The following is a 23,856-nucleotide window of genomic DNA, read 5'->3' as shown; positions in this document are numbered from 1 at the left end:
TATTTGAGAGTGGAGTAGCAAGTGCAAAGTGTATACAAGTCACTCAGACATGGGGATCATTCCTCGGAGCATGCCATTTTTATATACAACAATATATCCATAGCACAATATGGCCATTTATGATTCACCCCCACCAAGGATCCTCAGATGGACAGGAAAAAACAAATGTGTAATCGTCTTGCTCTTCTTTGGCAGTAACAAAAGCTGATATTTTCCATATCCTTCATAAAAATATTTATGAGTTTAAAAACAAAAACATGTCTCATAGGGATGATCATAAAATGCTTTCTGATTTTTCTTCAGATGTTCTTCCAGTCTGATTACGAAGTAGATAACTTAGTAGTACAAGCCACAGATTTTACCATATTTCCTGAATGTTCTCTCTTGATTCTTTAGAATTTTCTTTTGTGGATACTAGAATCAAGATCAGCGATGAATTCTGCAGAAGATAATTTGAAGAAGGCTGCTCCTTATTATTCAAATGAGAGTGCTGATAGCGATGATAACGACAGCGAGTGTGTTGATAGTGAGAAAATAAACTTCACTGCAACTGAGGAAGACAAAGAGAGTGAGAGTACGAGTGACAGTAGTGAGGAGGATGCAGCCGATTACGATAAAGAAGCAGCTGTTGTGCAGATGCTTAAAGAAAAGGAAGAAAGGGAAAAAGAAGCTGAAGACCCGGATCATGGTGAAACTTATTGTATCTTGACCACTGATGAAATGATACGGCATGAATCAGACAATGAAAGCAGAGATTTCACAGTTGTCCAGAATAAACTGGATTCCCAAAACCCTGGTAAGGAGCTGCTGCCATTTTAAACTTGGATCCAATTTTTTTCTTGCTGTATCCTACCTTTTGGCTCTTTCGCAATTAATTGGTGGGTTATGGTTCTATCAGTAACCGTATCTGTTTCTTTCAGAAATAAGAAAACATCATGAAATTCTGATGAAATTGAAGCTAAACATTTGGCCATCTCTATCAAAAGCATCGTAAGTACACTGGAGTTCACTGAAAGAAAGAGTTAAATGTAATGGAAACAGTTTCTTTGAACTTTTTAGACATCACGGTGTATTATCCCCTAGTGTTATTGTCACCTAGGTTTGCAAAAAACCTGCAGATCTAGGGCATGTTTAGGAATTAATACTCTTAGCAACATGAAGGAAGATCCTTAATATAATAAAAATCTTTCTCAGAGATTAGAGATTGTCTGCATGCTTTGTGAGTTGACCCACAATTTCAACTATAGCCATTTTTTCAAATTCTCCATCCTGCTTTTTTGAGCATATTTCATCATATGTTTTTTGTATTTAATACATTTTTCTTTACAAATTTTTCTGCATCATATATATCTGCTGAGCCTCTTACGCCTCGTGCAACTCCAGATTCCTTTCCCCGTTCAATGCTGTAACGAATTAAGTGTAGCGCAGTCCATGTAGACAATGAAATGCCTTCTCTGCTTCTGGAGCTGACATGTCATTGAGATTAGCATTAATTAAAGGCAGACCATTTAAATGTATGAGATAGGTTTACATAGCTTTGTTCTTGCTCTTCTATCTCGTATCAGTCAGGGTGTACAAACAGAGCCTTTTGATCCCAGTCAAAAAGACAAGCTGTATCTTAAGTGTGGATCAGAGGCGAGGTGTATCAGACAATTGTGTATCAGACAGTTTTAACAACCTTGAAGAAAATAAGCAGAATCTTAACATTAGAGTGTGGTTATTCCCATAATATGTAGTAGCACTGCAATCTTACATATTACACTGCATATTACATAGTAATATGTAGCAGACAAACATCACAAAGGAGAACCTTTACTGGAAGAACTTGCTTGTTCATCTGGACCTGTGAAAGTTCTTTGCCTATTTGGTCTGTCCTGGTGTAAAACAAAACAAAACAACAAAAAATATAATATCCCTGGCCTTTCACAGGTACTGAGAGAGCAGGAGAATGCAATCAGCTCTAGGATGTATTCAAAACTACTTAGATAGTGCCCTAATGCACTACCAGTGTCACAGTGAAGAGGATTTGTCCGGCTTAAGACTTATTAAGACAAATGTTATCAAATGTTAGCAATACAACGACCATCTTTATCCCACATCTCCCCCTTTTCTATTAGTAGGAAAAGCAGTACAGTTCAGAAACAATTCTAAAAGTAGCAAACCAAAATTAAGGCACTGAACAAACGATGGGCTCTTTAGAATACAAACAATAAGTCCATGTTGACCAATTCCCAACGATTCCAGTTCTTATGATTCCTTGGTGAGGCCGCTTGACAAACCAAGAGTGACTTGAGCGTCCAAACCACTGCTGGAAGCGCAGTGATCACATTACAGCTGGTGCTGAGATTTTGGCCAAAGCGCCTGTAAACTGGGGGGCCCTCTGTTGTCCACCAATTTAGAAAATTAAGAACGTAACATGCTTTAGCTATTCTTTCATGAGGGCTCATACCCACACTTCCCCTTTTTTGTTTATTAGCAATCTATTACCACACTATAAAACAATAGCACTAACTATATTAATAACATAATCACCATAACTCAATCAAAGCCTCAGCTGATAACGCACTAAACATAAAAGTTAAATAGAAGGTATGATTTTTTGAGTCGATATATACGCATTCACACAGGCATTTTATTTTTGACAATTCCATAAGTGGGAAATGGAAACTTTCCAAGCTAATGTAGTATTACTTATGGACCCCTGAGAGACAGCAAACTGAAAGGAGAGAGAAGAAACGCCGACGTGGATGCAATAGGCAGTGCCAGCAGGGCATCCCCTACTTCCTAGTGCATTTTTCCTTACTCACCCATTGCAGGCTCCCTCCTGCTTTTATTCTTCTCAGGGTCTGCAGGGTTTTTTCCACTTGTGCTCCACATGTGCATGGCCAGTGCGCCATACTGAGCCCAGATGGAACACCTGCCCGCAAAATAGAACAAACCACTGAATTAGATCTCTCTACAAAACAAAATACAGAAAGGTTTTTACATCTGTAGCCTTATCCTGGGTCCTGCCAGGTTCTGAATTGTTCTTGATGTGCCGTCAAGAGTAAGAGGCACCAGGAAATAAACTTCTTGACCCCGCTTCCCCAGCTGCTTTCAGTCCAGTGGGAGCGAAACTCTCCCTGAGCCCTTCCAAGCTCCCTTACCTCTTCCCTGAGGGAATCTCTGGGTCCTCGGGCCCTGTTCTAGTGCAGCGACAGTAACAGATGCTGTTGTCCTTCCCAATTTCCTTACTTCCCTGCTATCTCTGTTTCCCAATCCATTTTTCCAGATCCCTCACCTCTCTTCTCGGTAAGGACGTCCCCGTTAGACGTCGCTCCACTTTGTCTTCCTCAGCCTGTGTTTTTTCCAGCTCCTTTTCACTCTCACAAAGGACTTTTGTTGCAGGTGCTCAGAGCCTTTTATTCCCGCGCCTCACCCCAGTTTTCCCGCGCAAACGAGTCTGGTAACGTGTAAAGGCTTGGCGCCTTGCGGGTGTTTCCGTCCGCCGCCGTTTGTTGTTGAGCTTTGCCGCTGGTTAGCAGTACAGCGACCATCTGTATCCCACACCGGGTGATATTTCTTTACAGAGCAAACTTCTGGAGAAGCAAACGTGGGCAAGAGGTGCTGCGTAAGTCGCAGAAGCTTCAGATGCTACAAAAGAATTTAGAGTCGTAGAGGAGAGAGTTGCTTTCACAATCGCTGAAAGGAGCTCAAGCTCCCTGGAGCTAGGCTGAGATCCAAGAAAAAACGGTTTTCCGCGGATTTATTTCATGCATTTAATACTTAGTGGATTTAATTAATGACAATCTTTATTTTAAAAGCTATTATTAAGCAAGTTTCTTCCGTCCTGTAACCACAACTTGCTATTTCCTTGTCTTTCAGGTTTGTCAGTCTGTTAAAAGACTTCGTTGAGTCTGAATTCTTTGTGATAGATGGGGATTCCTTACTTCTTATATTCCTAAATGAGAAAGTACAACATCTAACGCTATTTTACCTAATTGAATGCTTTCTGCATGATTTCACTCAAAAAGGAGCAAAATACATCATTGTTTTCTTCAAGGTAACGAATGAGCCACATTATTTGTTTGCTATTTATACCACTGCAGTCTTTCAAAAGCAACTGTTTGAGTACAGTCAGTTTGTGGAAACATGAGTGTGTCAGCAAATAAAAAGATAAATGACATTCACTAGAAATAACATCAAGCTTTTTTTTTTTTTCCTCCATCTCTTGCTTTTGTATGGAATTTGTTTTGTGTTTTTTTCACCAACATTTTAGAAATTAGTACTATAAGTCATACCATTTTTTCACTATGCCATCTACCATTAAATCATTATGGACTGCCCAGGGAGGTGGTGGAGTCACCGAGCCTGGGGGTGTTCAAGGAAAGGCTGGATGTTGTGCTGAGGGACATGGTTTAGTGGGAGCTATTGGGAATAGGTGAACGGTTGGACTGGATGATCTCGTAGGTCTGTTCCAACCTTGGTGATTCTCTGATTCTATGATCATCCAAGAATGGCTGGTGTGCTATACTCATTGCCTTGTGGATGATTTTCAGCATGATTTTCTAGCATCATGCGAAGTTGGAAACCCTTAAAGATTTATATGTCTGAAAATTAATTTTGGTTGAAATTGCTAGACAGGACTAGAGCAAAATGACTAGCAGCGTACAGAAGAACCTTAATGATGTGTTATATGAAAGAACATTCTAACACTTCAGAAACTGTAAATAAAATTTGAATATATGCTTGCATAGTATTTATATGATCAGAATTTGAATATGATTTACTGGAATGTAACTGAATAATTTCATTCTTTTTGTTTTCCCCAGGATGTAGAACAGATGTACTTCCAGCATCCTCAGTTTCTTTTCTTTCGTACTGCATTAATAGAACATCTGAAGCACAACACGTGCATCTCCGTTCACACAGAATTTTCCAATTGTTTTTCACCACAATGGGAGATTTTTCTGAAGAAATCCTATCCATATTTCATCATCATATCTGACATAGGACTGACCTCTCTCCAAACCAAATATCTGACTATTTTTATTGCTCATTCACTGTCAAAGAAAATCAATGTTGTACATGCTTTTGGACAGGAATACGACACTCTTAGAGTTTATGGATATCATCTTCAGAGTATGTGGAAACACAGAATCTTTTTTCAAAAGGTAAGTTAAAAACAACTTCCTTGTTGGTTTTAAATAAGGATGCTAAGTCTACCTAACAGATTTAATTAAAATTATGCATTATACATATTATATTTTATATATTAAAATCATAATGTGCTGATGGCTCATCTAATTATCTTGAAAGTCTCAACAGGAATATATTGGGATTGGCACAAATTCTTAAGTCCTAATTGACTTTTAATATATCAGAGAAGACTAGTGTTTAATTGAGAATTGTAATGTTTAGAGGTTTTATTTAGAGTAAGTATTTCTTGGATGGTGAGGTTTGTTGTCTGTCTGAATGTCTTCTGTTAATGTGGCTGGAAGTCCCTGATGCACTGTATCAACTGACTTCTGCACATGATTTGCCTTCTGCACTTCTTAGTATGAAAAAGATCTGCGGTGTGCCTGTGAAGCTATAGTCAGGTACAAAGAACCGTCCATGTACTTGTCTGCACCTCTCAAGCTGAGCCTGAAAAGCATAAAAAATGAGGTAATTTGACCTCTTTCACCCTTCTAGTGGTGGTGTTTTTGTTTTTGTTTTTTCTTCCTCCCTCAGGTTGAGTGCCTTGCTCCATTCCTTTAACTAAAATTTTCTCCTGTCTGAATGGGGGGCTCTCTTACTTATTCTGAATTGATACCCTGAGGATGGGAAGGTTCTCTCTGTGCCCACTCTTCTTTACAGTGGACTAAAGTTGTTTCTTCTTTTATGGTTCACTAAAGTAGGATACTTCAGCTGGAGTTTGATCGGGAGGATGCTGCTCGTGGGGTGTTTCTGCTGTGGCAACTACTTTTGTCTCGTAGAACATGGAAACAGGCTCATTCTTTAATCTAATCTTAGAATATTTTGACTTTTAAAAAAAAAAGGAAAAAAAATTCTTGTAGAATGATTATTGCTTTTGGTGCATAATATACTTTTGCCTTTTCCCTGACCATTTTATGACTCTGCTTCTGCTCCTGTTGACAGCAACAGCAAGGCTTCCTTGGGCTTGAAAGGGAATGGAACTGAGTTAAGCAAGCTGAATTTTCAGTTTAGAAAAACAATGTTGTTGCTTGCAGGCATCTTAAAGTCAGTAAGAGGAACGCAGTTGCCTGCCTGCTGTGGCCATTTCATTTTATTGTAACTATTTTTCCTGAGGCCAGCTCCTGATACTTGAGGAAAAAGGAAGCACTGGTGCACAGGGAGGACAGGCAGCTGCTCTCTGTGTGCAGGAGGCTGCAGGAGATGCCCTAAGGGCCTCAAGGTAGGGCCCTATAGCCAGGGCCTGTCCTTCCATCCCATCTAGGAGCTGAGCAGCTGGAGACGCTGGGGCAGCTCTAGCCCTGTCTCTGCCTCTGGCCCTGGGGTCTGAAATGGAGTCCAAGGCCATAGGTGGTGTTGGGGGAGATCTAGGGGCAGCAGGGAGTTCCTGAGCTGTTGACGCCCTCATGGAGATGACAAAAGTGGCAGTTCTGTGCGATTCTCTGCACTTTTCCTCTATAGTTTTGATATCATTTTTCATGTCGTTTTTCGTCTGTGATGGAACTCTGTAAAAGATAAGAGTTGTCCACTTTGTTTTGGTAATTTGTGACTGCAGGTTTACCAGAGTGTCCTTCTGTTGAAAAAACTGTGGCCTGAAGGATCTGACATTCGTCGTGTGATCTGCGTTCTTACTTGTGCAGTGGGATTAAAACTGTACAGTGATGTGCTGGAAAGTACACGTGCTTCCTTGGGAGCAAAACTGGAGCAGTCACAAAGAGTAAGAAGTTTTGAAATGTCTTATCAGGGCTTAACATGGCCATCTGCTTCCTTTTGCTTGCAACTAGGAGCAGTCTGGTTCAGACAATTAGTAGGGCCATACCTTCTCCAAAGGAGCGTCATCTGTCTGTGGTTATTACTGTGCCCCATGCAACAGTGGCTATTCCAGGGGAAAGTTATACCTTAAGAGTGATTACTTCCATGGCATGTTTTACTGTAGAATGTTGTTGAGCTCACTGTTTACGTTTTATCCAGTAGACTTCACAGGAGAATATGCTTTTCCTCATACAAGCAAGGCATTTCAGGAGGAATGTTTCTTTCTAGATCCAAACAGTCATGATATCACTTTTGTGCTCATACTAGAAGCCTTGTTTTTTAACGCAGAAGCAGTACGTCAGTAATATTGTGTGAGAGTCATTTTCAGTGGACTAAAGAATACCTACATCAATATGGCTGACCTACTAGTGATAAGCACAGATGGATTGCTGTGTTCGACTATATTTTCCATCATCTCTCCACAGGAAAGAAGTAAACCACTATCTCCAGAAGAAGCCACTGACCTCTGTAGAATGCAGTGTCTTACAACAGTATTTCTTCTGCATATGCCTCTTTCTCAGAGAGCTCAGATCAGGATCATGCAATCCCGCTGGACTAAACAAGTTTTACCCTTAATAAAAATGGTACGCACACAACTGTCTTGCTTCTCCCATCATTTGATGCATTTACCATTTCGGTTTTCAGTTTTCTTGTTGTTTTAGTAGTCTGATGAGATCAAAGAATTTAATGTAACCACTAAAAAGAAATCTCATCCGGTTCAGGAGTCTGGTAAGCTACAAATCGGTGGGGCTAAGGGAATACTGCAGTGTAGTGACCAATGAATAGGCATCTGCAGCTGGCCAGCCCTAGTATTAGAATACTGGACGAGATGGACCCTTAGCCAGTATGGGGAGTCCTATGGCCAACCTTTGTATTATTGTGAAAGAGAGCTGTGAAGGCAGTTATCTAGAACTGTGCTACTAAATTGCTCCCTGATTCCAGAGAAGTAACGTTAAGGAGGCGTTGATTTGCATGCCAATAAAACCTGTAGTAATTAACTTTATTTCAGAGATACTTTGATCCCTCCGCATGAAATGGCGTTCCACAACAGCTAACCGATGGCTCTATCTTAACAGCAACAGATGTGTGCACATTTTGTTCTGAAACAGCTAAGTGATACAGATGGTTGGAAACTGGATTTAACTTATCTGCCTGACTTAAATGATGATTCGCTGCTCAGAAATCTTGCACATTACTATGAGATCGAATACTCTGAAGGTATTTATCTTTGTTAAGCAGTTTTCTTTTGCACATTTCTAACTTTATTAAGCTGCAGAATGTAAATGAAAATGCTTCTACAAGCATAGATCATATTTTTTTAATTATCTGTATGATAATGGATACGTTTTGTGGAACAATAGGGAAACATTTTTCATAGCCAAGTCTAAAAAATCACACGCAATTGTCTCACCAGAAGTCATTCAGAATGCCTTCCCCTGTCCTACCTTCAGTGTACTTAGTGAAAGAAAGCATAAGGATTCTGAGCCACTGTCACTGAGTATTCTCCACTATTGTTTAAAAGCCAGTTTCTATTCTGAAATTGTAGTGCACCATACTCAGAATGGAGACTGGATTATATCCATACTGCCACAGTGATATCTGAAGTATTTTTTATCTCGTGATGAGATTGGTTCAGATAGAGATTGGTTCATTGGTATCAGACAAAATCTGATATTGTCTTGTGCATACATGTATTTGGGAGCTGAAACTTTAAGAACATTATTGTATGTGTTGAAAATAAAAATGTTCAAGACAACTGACAGAGCAAGAGGCTGTGAAAAATGTTTTGTATCAAAATTACTTTCACAGTAATTCTGTTTACCTGTCATCTTCCGTAACGTGCACTGGCAGTCAGTTTGTCCGACAGTAAAAGAGAGCTTTATGTATCAACTCGTAAGATGTTCTGCATGCACCTCAATAAAGCAAAGTCAGAGGATTTTTTAAAGGAAACAGGAATTAGGAATATATGATTTCTAATGTTTATTGAGCACTAAAAATAAAATTCTGAATTCAAGATCCTGCCCTGCAGGAGGTGAAAGAAAGGTGTATGGCAAATGTTGAGTTATGGCCTGAACCACTGATTGATCACCTGGGAAAGGACTGAGTCAGCCCTGGGAGCACAGGTGAAGGTAATTCAGCTGTGTGACCAGAAGGGGTGAAGCCTGGCTGCACCTCTCGTAGACCCCATTTAAGGCTGAGCGCCAGCAGGAAGAGTCTCTTTCAGGAGATCCCTCCTCTGTGGAATCTTTCTTGTGAACCTTAATCTTTGGATACAGGGAAGCATTCCTTCCCTGTTTGTTTCTTTTCCTATTTTATACATTCAATCTTTTTCAGCTGTAACATAGGTTTAACTTTTCTTTAACTGTGGGATTCCATGTACAGCCTAAACCTGGATTTCTGTACAAAATACTTTTTCTTATACCTAATAGAAACTGATGAAATGTGTTATCCTGTTTTCATTTATTCCAATTTCCAAAGACTTGGATGGAGTTGAACTCTGTGCTTGATGCTGCACAAGTGAATCAGGAGGATGAGTAGTTTCTGTTTAAGGAAACTACAGTTGTGTTGCTCTTAATTTCTTTTCTTTCCCTTCTTTCTTTTCTAATCTCTCTTTTTTTTTTTTTTTTTTTTTTTTTTCTTTTTTTTTTTTTTTTCCCCTTTTGTTTAGGATTGGAGTTCCAAAAGGAACTGGGGGAAGAAATGGATAAAGAATACAGGTTTTTATGGAACGCCGTAACCAAACTGACTGTGAATTACGATTTTGGAGATGCTTTCCCAATACGAAACACTTCTCAAGTATTTATTGATCACCAGCAGACATCATTTAGAGGTACTGAAAAGTCCGCAAATTAAACGGTTATAAATACAGCTGTCATTGCTGTCACTGCAAGTTTTGGAAGTAGTGATCTTATTTTATCCTGATCACAAAACTAACCTGTTATTGGTGGATCCTCTTTCCTTTCATTCCACTAGTAAATCTGGTAGATTTCACCTTTATGGCTGAAATTCTGACTCCGCTGTAGACAGAACAAGTATTGTTACTGACTTCACAACTACTTACTTCTAGCTCCAGCGTTTGCTAACCCAAATCTGTTGCATGCTTTGTAAAACACATTGTGGCTGGTGTGAGACATACAATAGTGAAGGCATAATGAATGATCATAATTAAGTGGCATGCACTCATTATTCTGCACTAAAACTGACTTTCTTGTACATGTTAGCATGTGGTTCCGCAGGTATTTGACAGATGTGAGAGGAGAAAACGCAGTGAAATGAAGATTTGTCTCCCTAAGGTAGTGGAATGTCTAGCCATCGGTGTATGTTACATTGTTATCCTTGAATGTTTCAGAAACGTGACTTACCATTGTCTTAAGTTATACTATGACATTTTTTAGTAGCCTGTAGTTGGGAAAGGGCATACTCGGCTCACAGAGGACTTGTTTTTATGGAACTATGCGTCTATTCTGAATATCTGGAAGAAGTAGGCAGGTATTTTTGTCTGCTTTCTCACATTTCTGAAGAAACGTTTTTGTTACCCTTGGAAATGTTTGTGTGCAATGTGAAACTGTATAGATCTTAAAAAGGGACAGTTTGTAAGAATGTGATCAGATGGGAGCATAAATCCACAGAGGTTTATGGATGTTTTTCAGCTAGCTGTGGCTGTCACGTGGGCACTTCAGTGACTCACAACAACTTTCATTGTTAACTTTACACGTGAAGGCTTCTTCTTGGACAGCATTTCTACTGCCTGCTTCTGTATTGGCGCAGGAAAGTGGATGCTTGTGAGATGGGGTGGGTGGTAGCCTTCAGGAAAGTAGTGTAGGAGTATAAAATAAATTATGAGATGACCAAATCAGAGGCAGTCATGCCTGCTTATTTCCCCTTTTTGTTGTACTGGAGAAAGAAAAGAAACAGGGGAACTGGTGAATTGCTGCTTACTTCTATGTTTTGCTTTTTTGAATTTCTTTTTTTTTTTTTTTTTTTTTTTTTTTTTTTTTTTTGCATCCTGACAGAAATTTGAAGATATAGTATGAAATTGTGTATATGTTTAATCAGACACTGTTCATTCTCTTTTTATTTTGTAAAGTCTGTGGTGAAAAAATTCCTGATATAGGACTAATCCCATTGAAATGTGATCTTGTCGAAGAATATGCTGGTGATGTTTTGAAAGACCTACCTGTTTTGAAAAGGTACGTATATGAATTCTGTTTGTAATGCGGTAAGATCGTAGGGGCTCGTTTCCCACTCCCCTGCACTGTACATCAGTACTATGCTCAATTTGTGCAAGTTCAGAAATGCTTTCGCTGCGACGATTAATATAAATAATAACAGGAGCTTCAGAACAAGAATGAGTAAGAACCTGTTGTCTTATTTTCTGATCAGTTATGTTTTTGTGTTAGCCTTTAAGATTCTTATTCTAGTATCTAAAAGGTCTCTTCCTAAATTGCAAAGCTCAGATGGTTTCCAGGAACAAAGTGGAATAACAATACTACATAGAAGTAAAGGATAATCTCTCTTAGCGTTTGCCCCGCTGTGCTATTTATGAAGGTGGGTTGTGTACACAAATTGTTTTTAGCCAGTTAGAGAAAACGGATGTGTTTCTGTGAGTTATGTAGTTACACTGCATTGTGATTTAACTGCAAGAAAGTAAGTGGGGAAAAATGCAGTTTTAATTTGGTGCCAGATCTTTCTGAGAAATTGAGGCTACCTTGGCAAACTGGAGTAGGATGAAGCCCTGTATTGGTTATCTGACACTGTAAAAGTCTTCAGATAAATATTGGGGTTTTCTTATCTGTTGTGAACATTTCATTAGAGATGCCAAAAACCGTTTTATTTTCTGCACTGTTTCCTGTTTTAGCAATGATCCTGTAGTTACTTCACTTGCTAAGTACAAAGAATTTGATGAGCTTCATCACTGGCATTCTGGCAGACTGCTGACTGAGGAATATGAACGAGTGCCATGCAGTGCAGACGGTAAGAAATGCTAATGAAACCCATTCATTTGCCTGAGCTAGGAAACAACTTGAAGGAAAATACTTAGAGGAGTGTTGGTTACATAATGTAACGGAAAAGGAAGAGATGAAGAAAAAGAAGACAGAGCTGGAAGAACTTAGGAGTTACTCGTGGTTAATAAAGGCTGAGAATATGTCCTCCAATCAGGATGGAAAGAATTCCGATGACTTCATTGAAGTAAAGTTGCTCTCCATTCTCAATCCAAGGTAGATTGGGATTTCTTGATGTCACCAAAGCTAAGAATGCCAACAAATAAAACCAATTAAGTGAACACTGACTCCATTTCCTCAGCAGCTGGTAGATTCTCCTGGTATCTCGACCAACCCTGAGCCATGGACAACTTCCGGATGGAGAAGATCTCTATGTCTGCATATACGTGTCTTTTTTTTTCAGGGACGTAGGGGTAAATAAGTAAAATTGAATCTCAGTTCTCTGAAGATGATGCTATTTATTCTAGGAAAGGAAGTGCTGTAGCTTTTAATTGAATGAGATCGAAAAACTAATGTCTATGTATTGCAACGCACGAGTTCGCAGTCATTTAGGCGTGTGCCAAAGCAGCTGAATTATACTTATGCTGATGCTTTGCAGTATTTATATGCATTGTATGTTATGTATTTTTTAAAGCTGTAAGGGGTATAATGGAGCATTCTTCAGGTGTTTGGGGTACGTTCCCTTGTGCTTGCAAGCTGCTTCTCAATTACTTATTAGCAAACTTATTGTGCATCTGCAGTTTAGTGTATAAATCTCTTGTTTGTATAATGGTTATTAAGTAAAATCATTTATGGGCAAAATCAACTTCATTGTTGGCAATGCACATGCATAGCCAATCTATCTCACTTGCGAACATACGTAAAAGAAGAAGTTATTTGTCTCTTAATTATTAATGTTACATATAATAGTTTCTTTTAAGTTTTTGCACCTTCTGGTAGGGTAGTTTTTTCATTCTTATTTACACTGTGGTTCCAACAAAAAATTTGGAGAGCAGTCACTTTGAGCATAACCTGCAGAAGAGTAGCTAGTGCATCCTCCATGATATTGGAGTTGAAAGTTTATGTCCCCTGCTAACATCCTTCCTCTTCCACATTTTGCATGAGTTCTCTGAACACTGGCTTGTATCATCTCCATCTTGCGCAAAACAGCAAGATCTTCCAAGATGGATTGTCACATTCAAAACATTATTTTTTTTTAAGTACAGAGAAATATCTTGTACAGTACTACAGGCTTGGGAGTGGCTGGAGAGCTGTGCAGAGGAAAACAGTGTAAGGGTATTTGTTAACAGCTGGTTGAACAGAAACCAGCAATGTGGCCAAGAAGGATAATAGCATCCTGGCTTGTATCAGGAATAGTGTAGTTAATAGGAGCAGGGAGATGATCATCCCTCTGTACTTGGTACTGGTGAGTCTGCAGCTTCCATGCTCTGTCCAGTTTGGGTCCTTCACTAGAAAAAAGACATAGAGGCCTTGGAGCATTTTCAGAGAAGTGCAGCTGAAGGAGTGGGGATTGTTTAGTGTGGAGAAGAGGAGGCTCAGGGGAGATCTTATCACTCCCTGCAACTTCCTAAAGGGAGGTTGTGGCAAGGTGGGGGTTGGCCTCTTCTCCCAAGTAACTAGCAATAGTACAGGAGGTAATGGCCTTAATGTGCTGGAAGAGGTTCAGGTTGGATGATCTTGGAGGTCTAGTGCAACCTCGGTGTTCCTAAGAAATACTTGAGGGGGGCCTACAGAAAAGCTGGGGAGGGGCTTTTAATAAGAGCAGGTAGCAGCAGGATGAGGGGAATCCTCTTTGAACAGGAAGAGGGGAGCTTGAGACTGGATGTTAGGAAGAAATTCTCTACTGTGAGGGCGGTGAGACACTGGTACAGGTTGCCCAGAGAGGCTCTGGATGCCCAATTCCTGGAAGCATTCAAGGCCAGGCTGGATGGGGCTGTGAGCCATCTGGTCTAGTGGGAGGTGTCCTTGCCTATACTAAGGGTTGAAACTAGAAGATCTTAAAGGTCCCTTCAAACCCAAACCATTCTGTGATTGTATGACTTGAGTGCAGAAATATTTATGTGCTCAATATTGAGTAGGAAAAGTTTTCTTCCAGCAGCATTATTTATGTTCTGATGAGAGAGCCTTGCTTTCACAGAGGTCTTTGATTATTTGATTGCCTTTTGAAGGCACCTTCTCATTTTCCTTGACTGTGTGCTCTAACAGTCAGTTTGTTTCCTGCTTATTAAGTTTTCCAATAACTTTTGATGTTTGCCTGAAGTTGTCCGAATTTGAGTCTGTGACTTACTACTCAGATAATTCCAAGTACCATTCTGTGAGTCTTAGTAGCAAGCCTCTTTTGATAGGTGATTTTGTCTTTTAGTCAGTGAAGAATTTTTGCCATGTGTACATGTATGGGAACTGCTGAGTCAGGGTCTGAACCTCTGATTGATCACCTGAGGCGAGCCATGAGTCAGCCAGAGGAGCACAGGTGAAGGCAATTCACGAATGCTACTGGAAGGGGTGAAGCCTGGCTGCCCCCCTCCTAGACCCATTGAAGAGCTGGCTACCAGTGGGGAAGGATCTCTTCTGGAGATCTGCTCTGCTGGAGTTTTGTAAGTGAGCCCAGGATAGGGGTAAGCTTTTTATCTGTTTTCTTTTTATTGTCATAATCTGTTTTGCCATACTCTCTTGTTTATGTCGTAACTGTAACATCTTAATATTCATTAGTTATGCAGTACATTTGCAAGATCATTGCTCAGTTAACTTTTCTTGGAAATAGTGTAGACTAAAATTGTGTTTGTGTAGTTTTGAATCAGTTGTGCTTATTTGCAGCGAAGTCCAAAGATGCATATGAAAGAAAACAAATTCAAAAGCTTCAGACTTTTCATCGTTTGTATGGAAGCACTTTGGAAGGTAGCTCTTCCAAGTTTATTGTATGCCAAAAGGATGCTCCAGGGAAGGCTGCTGGTGCTGTGAAGAAGACTAAAATACGCGTGAGTATATGCAAATAGTTCTTTCCATATCTATTTTATATTATCCAAAAACAAACAAACAAAAAAAAACATTTCTACTATTTGAACGCCGGAGATGAAATATTATACTTCAAATGCGTCACACTGTCAGCTGGGGAAACTTAATTATTTTGTACTATAAATTGTCTAATTGGAAAGAGAAAATTTGTTTCTCTTTGGGATTAGTGGCAATTAATTTTTAAGAGGCGTAAATAAAGAAAAGTAATAAATACCAAGTTTGTGAAGGCTGGTGTGGTTTGGCTCTTGGCTAGTACTAGAATGTGGAATGGAGGAAACTGCAGTTGAAAAATTTTATTTTACTGTAAGAAAATACTGAGCAATACTGTGAAATCCATTGTTTGGTTGTTTATTTTCCTCCATCGTTTGGAAATAGTCCCCACGAAAGGTTCTGTAAATACTGCTGTTTGTTCAACCTAAGAACTTTTTCAGACATCACAGGGTATGTACTTGCACACTAATGTACAGGAGTGAGTAATAGGAATTTAAGTAATACTTCATTATTAAGTATTGTACTGTAAGATTTAGATTATCATCTGTAAACCATATATAGAATAATTTTGTTCAAGTAAGATGGAACTCTGAATTTTATTTAATGAATTTAAAAAAAAAAACCTTGTTACTACAGTTACTGTTACCTGTAAGTAAAAAAAAAAAAAAAAAAAACCCACAAAAAAAAAAACCCACAAAAAAAACCAAACCAAAACAAACAAAAAAAACCCCCAAAATCCTCAGGTATCTGCTATTTATTTTTTCCGTGTCTGTGTGCTTTTAGACTACTTGTGATGACACTGTTTATTGATATCTAAAGTAAAGAATAGGTAAGCTTTTGAGCAGCATGCTCTGATTCAGAGATGGTCTTCTTCAGAATTGAATAATAATTTCAAGAGCTGCCAAATGATGATGTACCACAAAGGTGAACTGCGAACTGTAATATATTCTGCGTTTATGGATTAGTTTTTTCAGATGATGTTTCCACATAATTGTGATTAATTTTGAAATTTCTTTGCGTAGAAAAGCAAAGCAGAAATGATTATGGAGGAAAACAACAGGCGACTAAAAGCTAAAGAAGAAAAGAAAGAACAGGAGCAATGGAAAACCTTGCAGATACCAATAGAGCAGGAAATAAAAGAAAATCTGACAGTTGGAATAAGTAAATTGGAAAAGTTTCTCAAGACAGTTAAAAGTAAATCTGTGAAATTCAGCATAGAAATATCAGGATTGTCGGCCTGTGTAGAAGCATGGAAAAAACACTGCAGAAAACAAGGTATGATAACCAAGTGCATGCTGAATGTTCAGCTTGCACTCACCTAAACCTATTAAGTGAGTGCATTTGTATTTTCTCAGTAGGAATAAAGGCATGTAAATACTCTCTTGTCCTGGGAGCAGTAATGGTGCTTTTAAGTGTTGGCAGGCATTAATCCCCATCTGCAATTTCAAAATCCCTCAAAGGAGACACAAGCAATCTGTTGAAATTAGATTTCAGCTATTTTTCTGTTTTTTCCTTTTAAACACTACATACATGTTTTATTGTATTTATCTTTAATGAGTATGAGCTATGCACACTACAGTATGACTATATAGAGATGAATTGTTAAGTAGCTGACTGAGTAAACTCACAATCTGAATAATGCTCATTATCACCAAAATCTATGCTACTGTCTTTTGCTGTCTTCAGTCTCACTAGAATCAACTTATCCAGTCTATTCTTTTGGTTGAGAGAATCCAGTCTCGCTGCTGGAAATATACTGGGGTGACCTGTAAACATCAGAGGGAAATATGCAGCTAATAGGGTTGAGTAATAAACCTGAGTCAATGAAGAAAATGGGGAGCTTCTGTTACCAAATAGATGTAAGAAGTACAACTTCCTTTAATAGCGAGTTAGATTTGTTTGGATGCTTGCTGTTCGACAGCGGTTGCCGCATGTGAGTTATGTTGTGGTAGTCTCTAATTGTATTTTTAAGTTGCCATAAACATGGCTGGTTGGATAAGATCTGCTCTAAAAATACCTAATATAAGAAGACTCCCGATGATACAGTTAGCTGTCAAATAACTACTGGAGTTTCTTTTTTTTTTTTTTTTTTTTTTTTTTTTTTTTTTAAGGAAGCAAACCTGAAGACTTAAGCAGTGCTGTCCAAGTTATGAGGAGAATTCATATACTCCTTGAAAAATATCAAGATCTTTTGGAGAAATCACACTTGCAGAAGCTGAGTCAGTATCTACAACTTCTTGGATTTGAGAATTTGGCATGTACTCTGACTGGCCAGGTAACTTTCTAGTCTTCGTATAGCTTCATGTGATTTTCTAGCCTTCTGGAATAGGTCTGAAGATGAGTAACAAGGCTGCTACAGGGCTTGGAAAATGTATCCTTTGAGGAGCAGCGACAGGAACTGGGTCTGTTTGATCTAAGGGAGAAGAGGCTGAGGGGAGACCTTATTGCTGTCTTCCAATATCTGAAAGGTGCTTACAGTGAGAGCAGGGTTGGTTTCATCTCAAGGTAGCAGGTGAGAGGACGAGGGGAAATGGCCTTAAGTTGTGCCAGGGGAGGTTTAGGTTGGATGTCAGGAAAAACTTCTTTACAGAAAGAGTTGTTAAGCCTGGAATAGGCTGCCCAGGGATGTGGTTGAGTCCCCATCCCTGGATGTGTTTAAGAACCGTTTGGATGCGGTGCTCAGGGACATGACTCGGCAGAGGGCTGTTAGAGTTAGGGCGGCATGGTCAGGTTGTGGTTGGACTCAATGATCTTTAAGGTCTTTTCCAACCTGAGCGATTCTATGATTTTATGTTGTAATGTGTTATGCTTTGGTAGTCAGCTTTCAGGATTGGTTATGTAATCACACACATTTATGAATAATAAAATTGTTATTCCTTAAGTAGAATGTGTATACCATACATTAGAACTGAAAGCTTTACGAAATTTAGAATAACAGTTAGTCTTTACAATAGGTTTCTTTCCCTAGCTTGGATTTCTTGCACAGTCACAGCAGGCTCAAGAAGAGAAAAAGTACAGTGTGAGAAGTATGTACCTCACAGTAGCTCAAGGAAGCCAAGCTCTGTCTGCTAGATCGTTTTGTTAGCTTATCTCACAACAAAAGCAACCACAACAGCGGCTGCTGGAAGACATTAATTACAAAAATGTAGCCTCCAGATATGACTCTGACACTAGGCTACAACAGACAAAGTTGTTTAAAAATTACCTACAATTTCATACATTTTCAAAGCTGAATTCCACAGGGGGGGAAAAACATAACATTTTCAGAATCTTTTTGAAATTTAATATGACCTTACAGATGAGAGAAGGAAGAGATGATCGGAGTAAAAGCACCTATGATATTGAGGTGGGACCAGCTCGCTTTCAGCTGCAATACATGGACTACTACTTGCTCAGAGAAGAGAGGAATGATCCAGATCCCCGAGTGGAACACTTCATACCAGACACGTGGCAGGTATTGAGGCAAATCCATTTCTACATAGAGTTATTGGAAGTGACCTTGTTTCATTTAAAAACAGTCATTATTATCCTACTTGTGAAAAGTAGTGTTTCTCTAAGCTTAACGAAGACAGCAGATGACTTTGTAAGTGTTCTGTTTGCACTGAGGGCTTTGCAACGAAGAGCTTAGCTGAAGGCATTCAACATACGTAATGCTAGGTCTGTGAGCTTCTGCTGAATATCTGATGATTAGTTCAAGCTGCTGTTCTCCTTACTTGTCTGTAAGGAACGGCTTATAGTGTCAGATCAGAAAAAAACTTTTTCTTCAAAGAGCAGCAAATCTAACTGAAGTCTTTGTATTGTTAGGTTGGGGAGGTCAGCTAAATTTGCCACTTTTCTGATATCTACAAACAAGTCACTTGCTTGAGGAGCAACTTGAAAGATGGTGTATATATTGATAGTGTTAACACTAATTTTTCCTTTTAATATTCTTCCTTCCATCCTTTAACACACCTGTTGAGAAAGTATGGACGAATACAGTAGTAAAGAAGAAAACCAATTAATAAACAATGTATGTGAAGATCATAAGAGAGAATTTAACAGTACTGAGTAAATAGTACAATGCAATAAAAAGTAGTGCTTTGTAAAACAACAATGAAGTTTTTGAATCTAAATTATACACTGAGTTAACTGGCTTTATTTTTTGTTTTAAAATTCCCAGTTTTGGAATGCAAGTGTTCAGTATCTGTTGGAGTAAATAATGGAAACAAGCAAGTCAGAATTGTTAGTTCTGCTTTTTCTGCTAACAGTCTGAAGGGGGGAAATAAATACAGCCATAAAACAACTAGGTTAACTTTGACCTCCAGTAGTCCCAAATTGCTATTAGAAGTCTGTATGTTTAAAAAAAGCCTTTCTCACAGAGCTGTTTTACTCAGTGAGAACATAATAACAAGACACTTGGATATAAACTAGTACTCTTCTCTTAGCGAGAACTTCTTGATGCTGTGGATAATAATGAGTCTGCAGTGATAGTTGCTCCCACATCATCAGGAAAAACATATGCTTCCTATTATTGCATGGAGAAAGTCCTGAAAACAAGTGATGAAGGAGTAGTTGTCTACGTTGCTCCTACAAAGGTAAGGCTACGTCCTACTACGTATTCTATACGTTGACTCCATCTTTCAGTATAATTCTAAAACCACTGGGAGTAACTTATTACACTTATTTAGTTGATGTATGTCTTTTTTAATCATAAATGTCATTAAGCGCATTAACAAAGAATCTTGAAAACGATTATGTTCATGTAGGATTTATATTTGTCTGTTGCTGTATATATAGCTATTTTAAGGTCAGGAACACCAATATGTACTGAAGTCCTTAGAAGCAGTGTTTGGAAAATGGTGAGAGTAGTGAAAACATATAAACTGTATGTGAAAGTGATATTGGAATAGAACAATGATCAAGGAAGTAATTTCATTCCAAATGAGAGAACTCTTAGGCAACGTCAAGAAAAATCTTGTGAAACTCTTGCCTGTTGTGGTACGTTTTTTTTCTTTTTAAATGCAAATTCTCTTCTGCTAGTTAGAAATGGACTTAAAAGCTGAGACACAGTGTCTTAACTTCTTCCGAAACTTACTGTGGTGTTAACTTATAGCTTGTAGACACAGCAGAACGTCATCTTTTTTGTTTTATTGTTAGCAGCTCTAAAAATCATCATGATACAGAAGTAATACTACATAACTCACTTCACGGAACACTAAAGTGCTTTGCAAGCATGAGTATAACTGAACATAAAGAACTATATCTGTTCAAAGTTGATAATACATTACACAGTACATTATAATTTCACATATTAACATTAGTGCCCAAACTAGATACTTGTATATAATATCAAATGCCTTCAGGCGTACGCTGTTTAGTTTCGTTAATGACTTGATTTACTTAAGGCACTTGTAAACCAAGTGGTGGGATCTGTATACAGTCGATTCACCAAGAAACTTCCGGATGGATTGGTGGTGTGTGGAGTCTTCACACGAGATTATCGCCACGATGTCATGAATTCTCAGGTATGTTTTTATGGGTGTTTTAACACAGGATAGTAATGACTTCTGCGCTTCATCTGGCTCCTGAAAGTATTAACTTTCATTGTAACAGTTGTACCATCACTAAATACAAAGCTCAGGAAAAATCTAAAGATGATTGTACTGCTCACCAGGAACTTTCACTTTGGTGCACACAAAAGTGCCTGTTCATCCTTAGAGGATATGCCATTGAACAACCTCTGAATCCCTTGGTCTCAGGCATGCATCTGATGTAAATGCAGACAAATGAAGAAGGTGCTTTTTTTCATTATTTTCATGATGGTGTGACTTTTCCTATTATTTAGAAAATTTGATGATAGGCTGATTTTTTTTTTTTTTTTTTTTTTTTTTTTTTTTAAGTGGGAGCATGCCTTTTTTTTCTTTTTTTTTCCTTTAAGTCTCACAGTGGAAAATTTGAACAGATCGTTCAATATTTTACTTTATGCCCATTGCCTCGTGTCCTGTTGGTGGACACCACTGAAAAGAGCCCTCTTCTCTCTTCTTTAAATACTCTCTTTACATTTATATCCTTTGAGAAGGATCAGGTAAGATCTCACCATTAAACAATATCCTCTCTCCTCACCTTCCAGCACAGTTAGTTCATAGTATAATTTTATCAGATTGGTCAGGCATGATTTCCTCTTGAAGGATGGTGAAGGCATGCTGACTACTCCTAATGACTTTGTTGTCTTTCATGTGCCTGGAAATGGTTTCAAGGGTTAATGGTTCCCCAGGGATCAAGTTGAAGTTGACAGGCCTGGAGTCCTCTGCCTCCTCCTTCTTGCCTTTCTGTAAGGCAGGAGTGAAAAACTACTTGTTTTTTGCCTACTTTAAAAATAATTAGGTATTTCATTTGAATTTTTTCCAGCATGCAATCTATGCTATTACGTTTGATTAGCCAATTTACTTGAAAATAACACTTCACAAACTTCTATTTCTAGATACTAGTGACTGTGCCTCAGTGTTTAGAAATTCTGATGCTGTCTCCTCATCGCCAGAGTTGGACCAAACGAATACAATACGTTATATTTGATGAGGTGTGTATATTCAATAGTCATCAATTATGAAATGAAAAAGCAGAGGAAAGAAGTCAACAATTCAATTCATTACATACAGGATAGATGGCAAAAACTTTAGAACTATTATTTTTGACTCACTTGCTTTTATTGTTACCTGACAGACTTCATGTATTACAATGCAACATCTTAATCCTCTCGTAGCCCTTAAGGGGGCTTCAGTTCAATGGAAGTTAACAGGAATTCCCCTGATGTTTCTCTTACTCCAGTCATTTGAAAAACGAAAGGCCATCACTGTAGCTTTAGAGTTGAAATTGGAGTCTGGAGGTACTGCAGGCTTGAATCGTTCATTTTTCTTGTCGCATATTTGCCAATTTTCTGATTAATGATGATTAACCTTGCTGCAATTAAAATTTGTGCTGGATTCTTTCTTGTGTATCAGATTAATTGCTGAAGATGTGAGTAAATATCTAGACTATGTACTGTGAAAACAGTATTGAAATATAGGCTGTTTAACTGTCCAGTGAGGTCTGGAGAGAGATGTATCCGTTTCATTTGCATCTCGTTGTTAGCTAGAGAGTAAGAAGTGTTCAGTAATGTTCTTCTCCAAGTTCTGTAGGAAAACGGTAGTGAAGCAACTCTTTTTGGGTTCACTTTGAGAAGGAACACTTATTTTCTTTGTTTTAATTCTCTTTCTTTTCCTGAAAATACAGATTCATTGTCTTGGTGGTGAAATTGGAGCAGAGGTTTGGGAGCATCTTCTGGTAACAATTCGGTGCCCGTTTTTGGCTCTCTCTGCTACTATCAGTAATCCAGATCACCTGACTGAGTACGCTTGGAGATTTTAGATTCACAAGAGCTTATTTAAACTGGATTTGAGTTGTCTTAAACAGCTCTCAATTACTATTGAGAGGCAGAGTTGGAATTGTTTTTATTTATTGTACATAATTGACACTAAGTTATGTAACTCTTTACCTTCTGCAGTGAGAATAGGCACTGCTATTTCCTACGGCTCTTTAAATGAGCTGGGCAGAAGAATTTAGGATGCTTTTGAATCTATTTGGTTTGCCAAAACCAAATAAGTATCCTTGTCTATCACCAGTCAAGTAAAACACTGTCACTATATGCATTTGTGTGCATGTATGCGTATGATGGTGCTATGCCACGTTTATGAGCAGCACCCTGGGATAAGCTGGGGGAAATACCTCTGAGATGGTGAAAGACTGGAAATTCTGCAGGAGAAACAGAAGGAAGTTGTAATTCCTCTATAGTTGTTAAAAATATTTTGAAGAAAAATTTTGACTTTTATTCTTGAAGGTGGCTACAGTCTGTGAAAAGGTATTGGCAATGTGCTGATAATAAAATAGAAGGAAGCTCTACCGACTCTGAGAAGAATTTTGCAGGGAAGTATAAAGGAAGATCTACAGTAAAAGAACAGAAAAAATCATACCGTGTTAGATTAGGTGAGTATTGGCATGTTTCTCTAACTAACAAATGAATGTAGTGTCCTTTCTGCAATTATTTTAATCATACTGCATGAAGGCAATAATGTAAATATATACATAGATACTTATATTTCAAAAATAAGTATTGCAGTTGTAAGCACTTAATTTTAAAAACAAACAATTGTATCCTTACATTTTTGTCTCTTCACAGTCCTGTATGAAGAAAGATACAATGATTTGGAGAAGCATGTGTGTTCTCTAACGGGCAGTGATTTTGTCATTGAACATTTTCACCCTTGTGCTGCATTAACAGTCAATCACGTAAGTACTGCACTGATGACAAAAATGTTTCTCAAACGTTGCACTGAATTCAAGACTGCAAGCTGATTATTTTCTTTCTTTCTTTATTTTTTTTAAACTCCTTGCAGATTGAGAACTATGGCATTCCTTCAGATCTTTCCCTGTCTCCAAGGGAGAGCGTTCAGCTGTATGACACAATGGTAAAAGTCTGGCAGAAGTGGCCAAGGGCCCAGGTGGGTCTAAAGAGCTGCAGACAGAAAATGTAGAAGTAATAACTAGGTCAAGTACCGCGGTGTTTTATAATGATGTTGTTTTCAAGGAGATGGATCCTGAGGAGTTTGTCTCCTTCAAGAATAAGGTAGTGATAAAAAAGATGGATGTGAGGAAATATGAACAGGAACTGAAGAAAGAGTTAAGCAACTGGATTGTAGTTGGACAAAGACAGAAGGTAACTGTTGTTAGAGGAGTGCATTTTTAAGCTTATGTGCAGATGTAATGTAATTACAGCATAATTGAAATTATTTCACAGTAATTACGGGAGCTTCTACTTCGACAATTACTACTTATTAGTATTAACTACTGT

The 23,856-nt window shown here is 38.4% G+C and overlaps 1 protein-coding gene across 1 annotated transcript in view; it reads left to right on the top strand.

Annotated features, from left to right (window-relative positions):
- Positions 1-432: 432 nt before the first annotated feature.
- DDX60 (DExD/H-box helicase 60) overlaps positions 433-23,856 on the top strand; it is a gene marked incomplete at both ends in the record, with an annotated part of 38,257 nt that continues 14,833 nt past the window's right edge. Inside the window, 23 exons of the mRNA XM_079534866.1 lie at positions 433-796; positions 921-990; positions 3,865-4,042; positions 4,812-5,153; positions 5,539-5,646; positions 6,731-6,892; positions 7,413-7,571; positions 8,064-8,205; positions 9,656-9,817; positions 11,075-11,177; positions 11,846-11,961; positions 14,805-14,965; positions 16,016-16,268; positions 17,105-17,268; positions 18,292-18,447; positions 19,418-19,567; positions 20,378-20,497; positions 21,454-21,549; positions 22,242-22,357; positions 22,846-22,991; positions 23,185-23,294; positions 23,402-23,506; positions 23,593-23,721. Of these exons, the coding sequence (XP_079390992.1) occupies positions 433-796; positions 921-990; positions 3,865-4,042; positions 4,812-5,153; positions 5,539-5,646; positions 6,731-6,892; positions 7,413-7,571; positions 8,064-8,205; positions 9,656-9,817; positions 11,075-11,177; positions 11,846-11,961; positions 14,805-14,965; positions 16,016-16,268; positions 17,105-17,268; positions 18,292-18,447; positions 19,418-19,567; positions 20,378-20,497; positions 21,454-21,549; positions 22,242-22,357; positions 22,846-22,991; positions 23,185-23,294; positions 23,402-23,506; positions 23,593-23,721 (3,612 nt within the window). The remainder of the gene's footprint in view (positions 797-920; positions 991-3,864; positions 4,043-4,811; positions 5,154-5,538; positions 5,647-6,730; positions 6,893-7,412; positions 7,572-8,063; positions 8,206-9,655; positions 9,818-11,074; positions 11,178-11,845; positions 11,962-14,804; positions 14,966-16,015; positions 16,269-17,104; positions 17,269-18,291; positions 18,448-19,417; positions 19,568-20,377; positions 20,498-21,453; positions 21,550-22,241; positions 22,358-22,845; positions 22,992-23,184; positions 23,295-23,401; positions 23,507-23,592; positions 23,722-23,856) is intronic.

This window comes from Tetrao urogallus, assembly GCF_951394365.1.
Source record: "Tetrao urogallus genome assembly, chromosome: 4".
NCBI classification, from domain to species: domain Eukaryota; kingdom Metazoa; phylum Chordata; class Aves; order Galliformes; family Phasianidae; genus Tetrao; species Tetrao urogallus.
The sequence above is the reverse complement of the archived record's forward strand: the minus strand, read 5'-3'. Positions and strand labels throughout refer to the sequence as shown.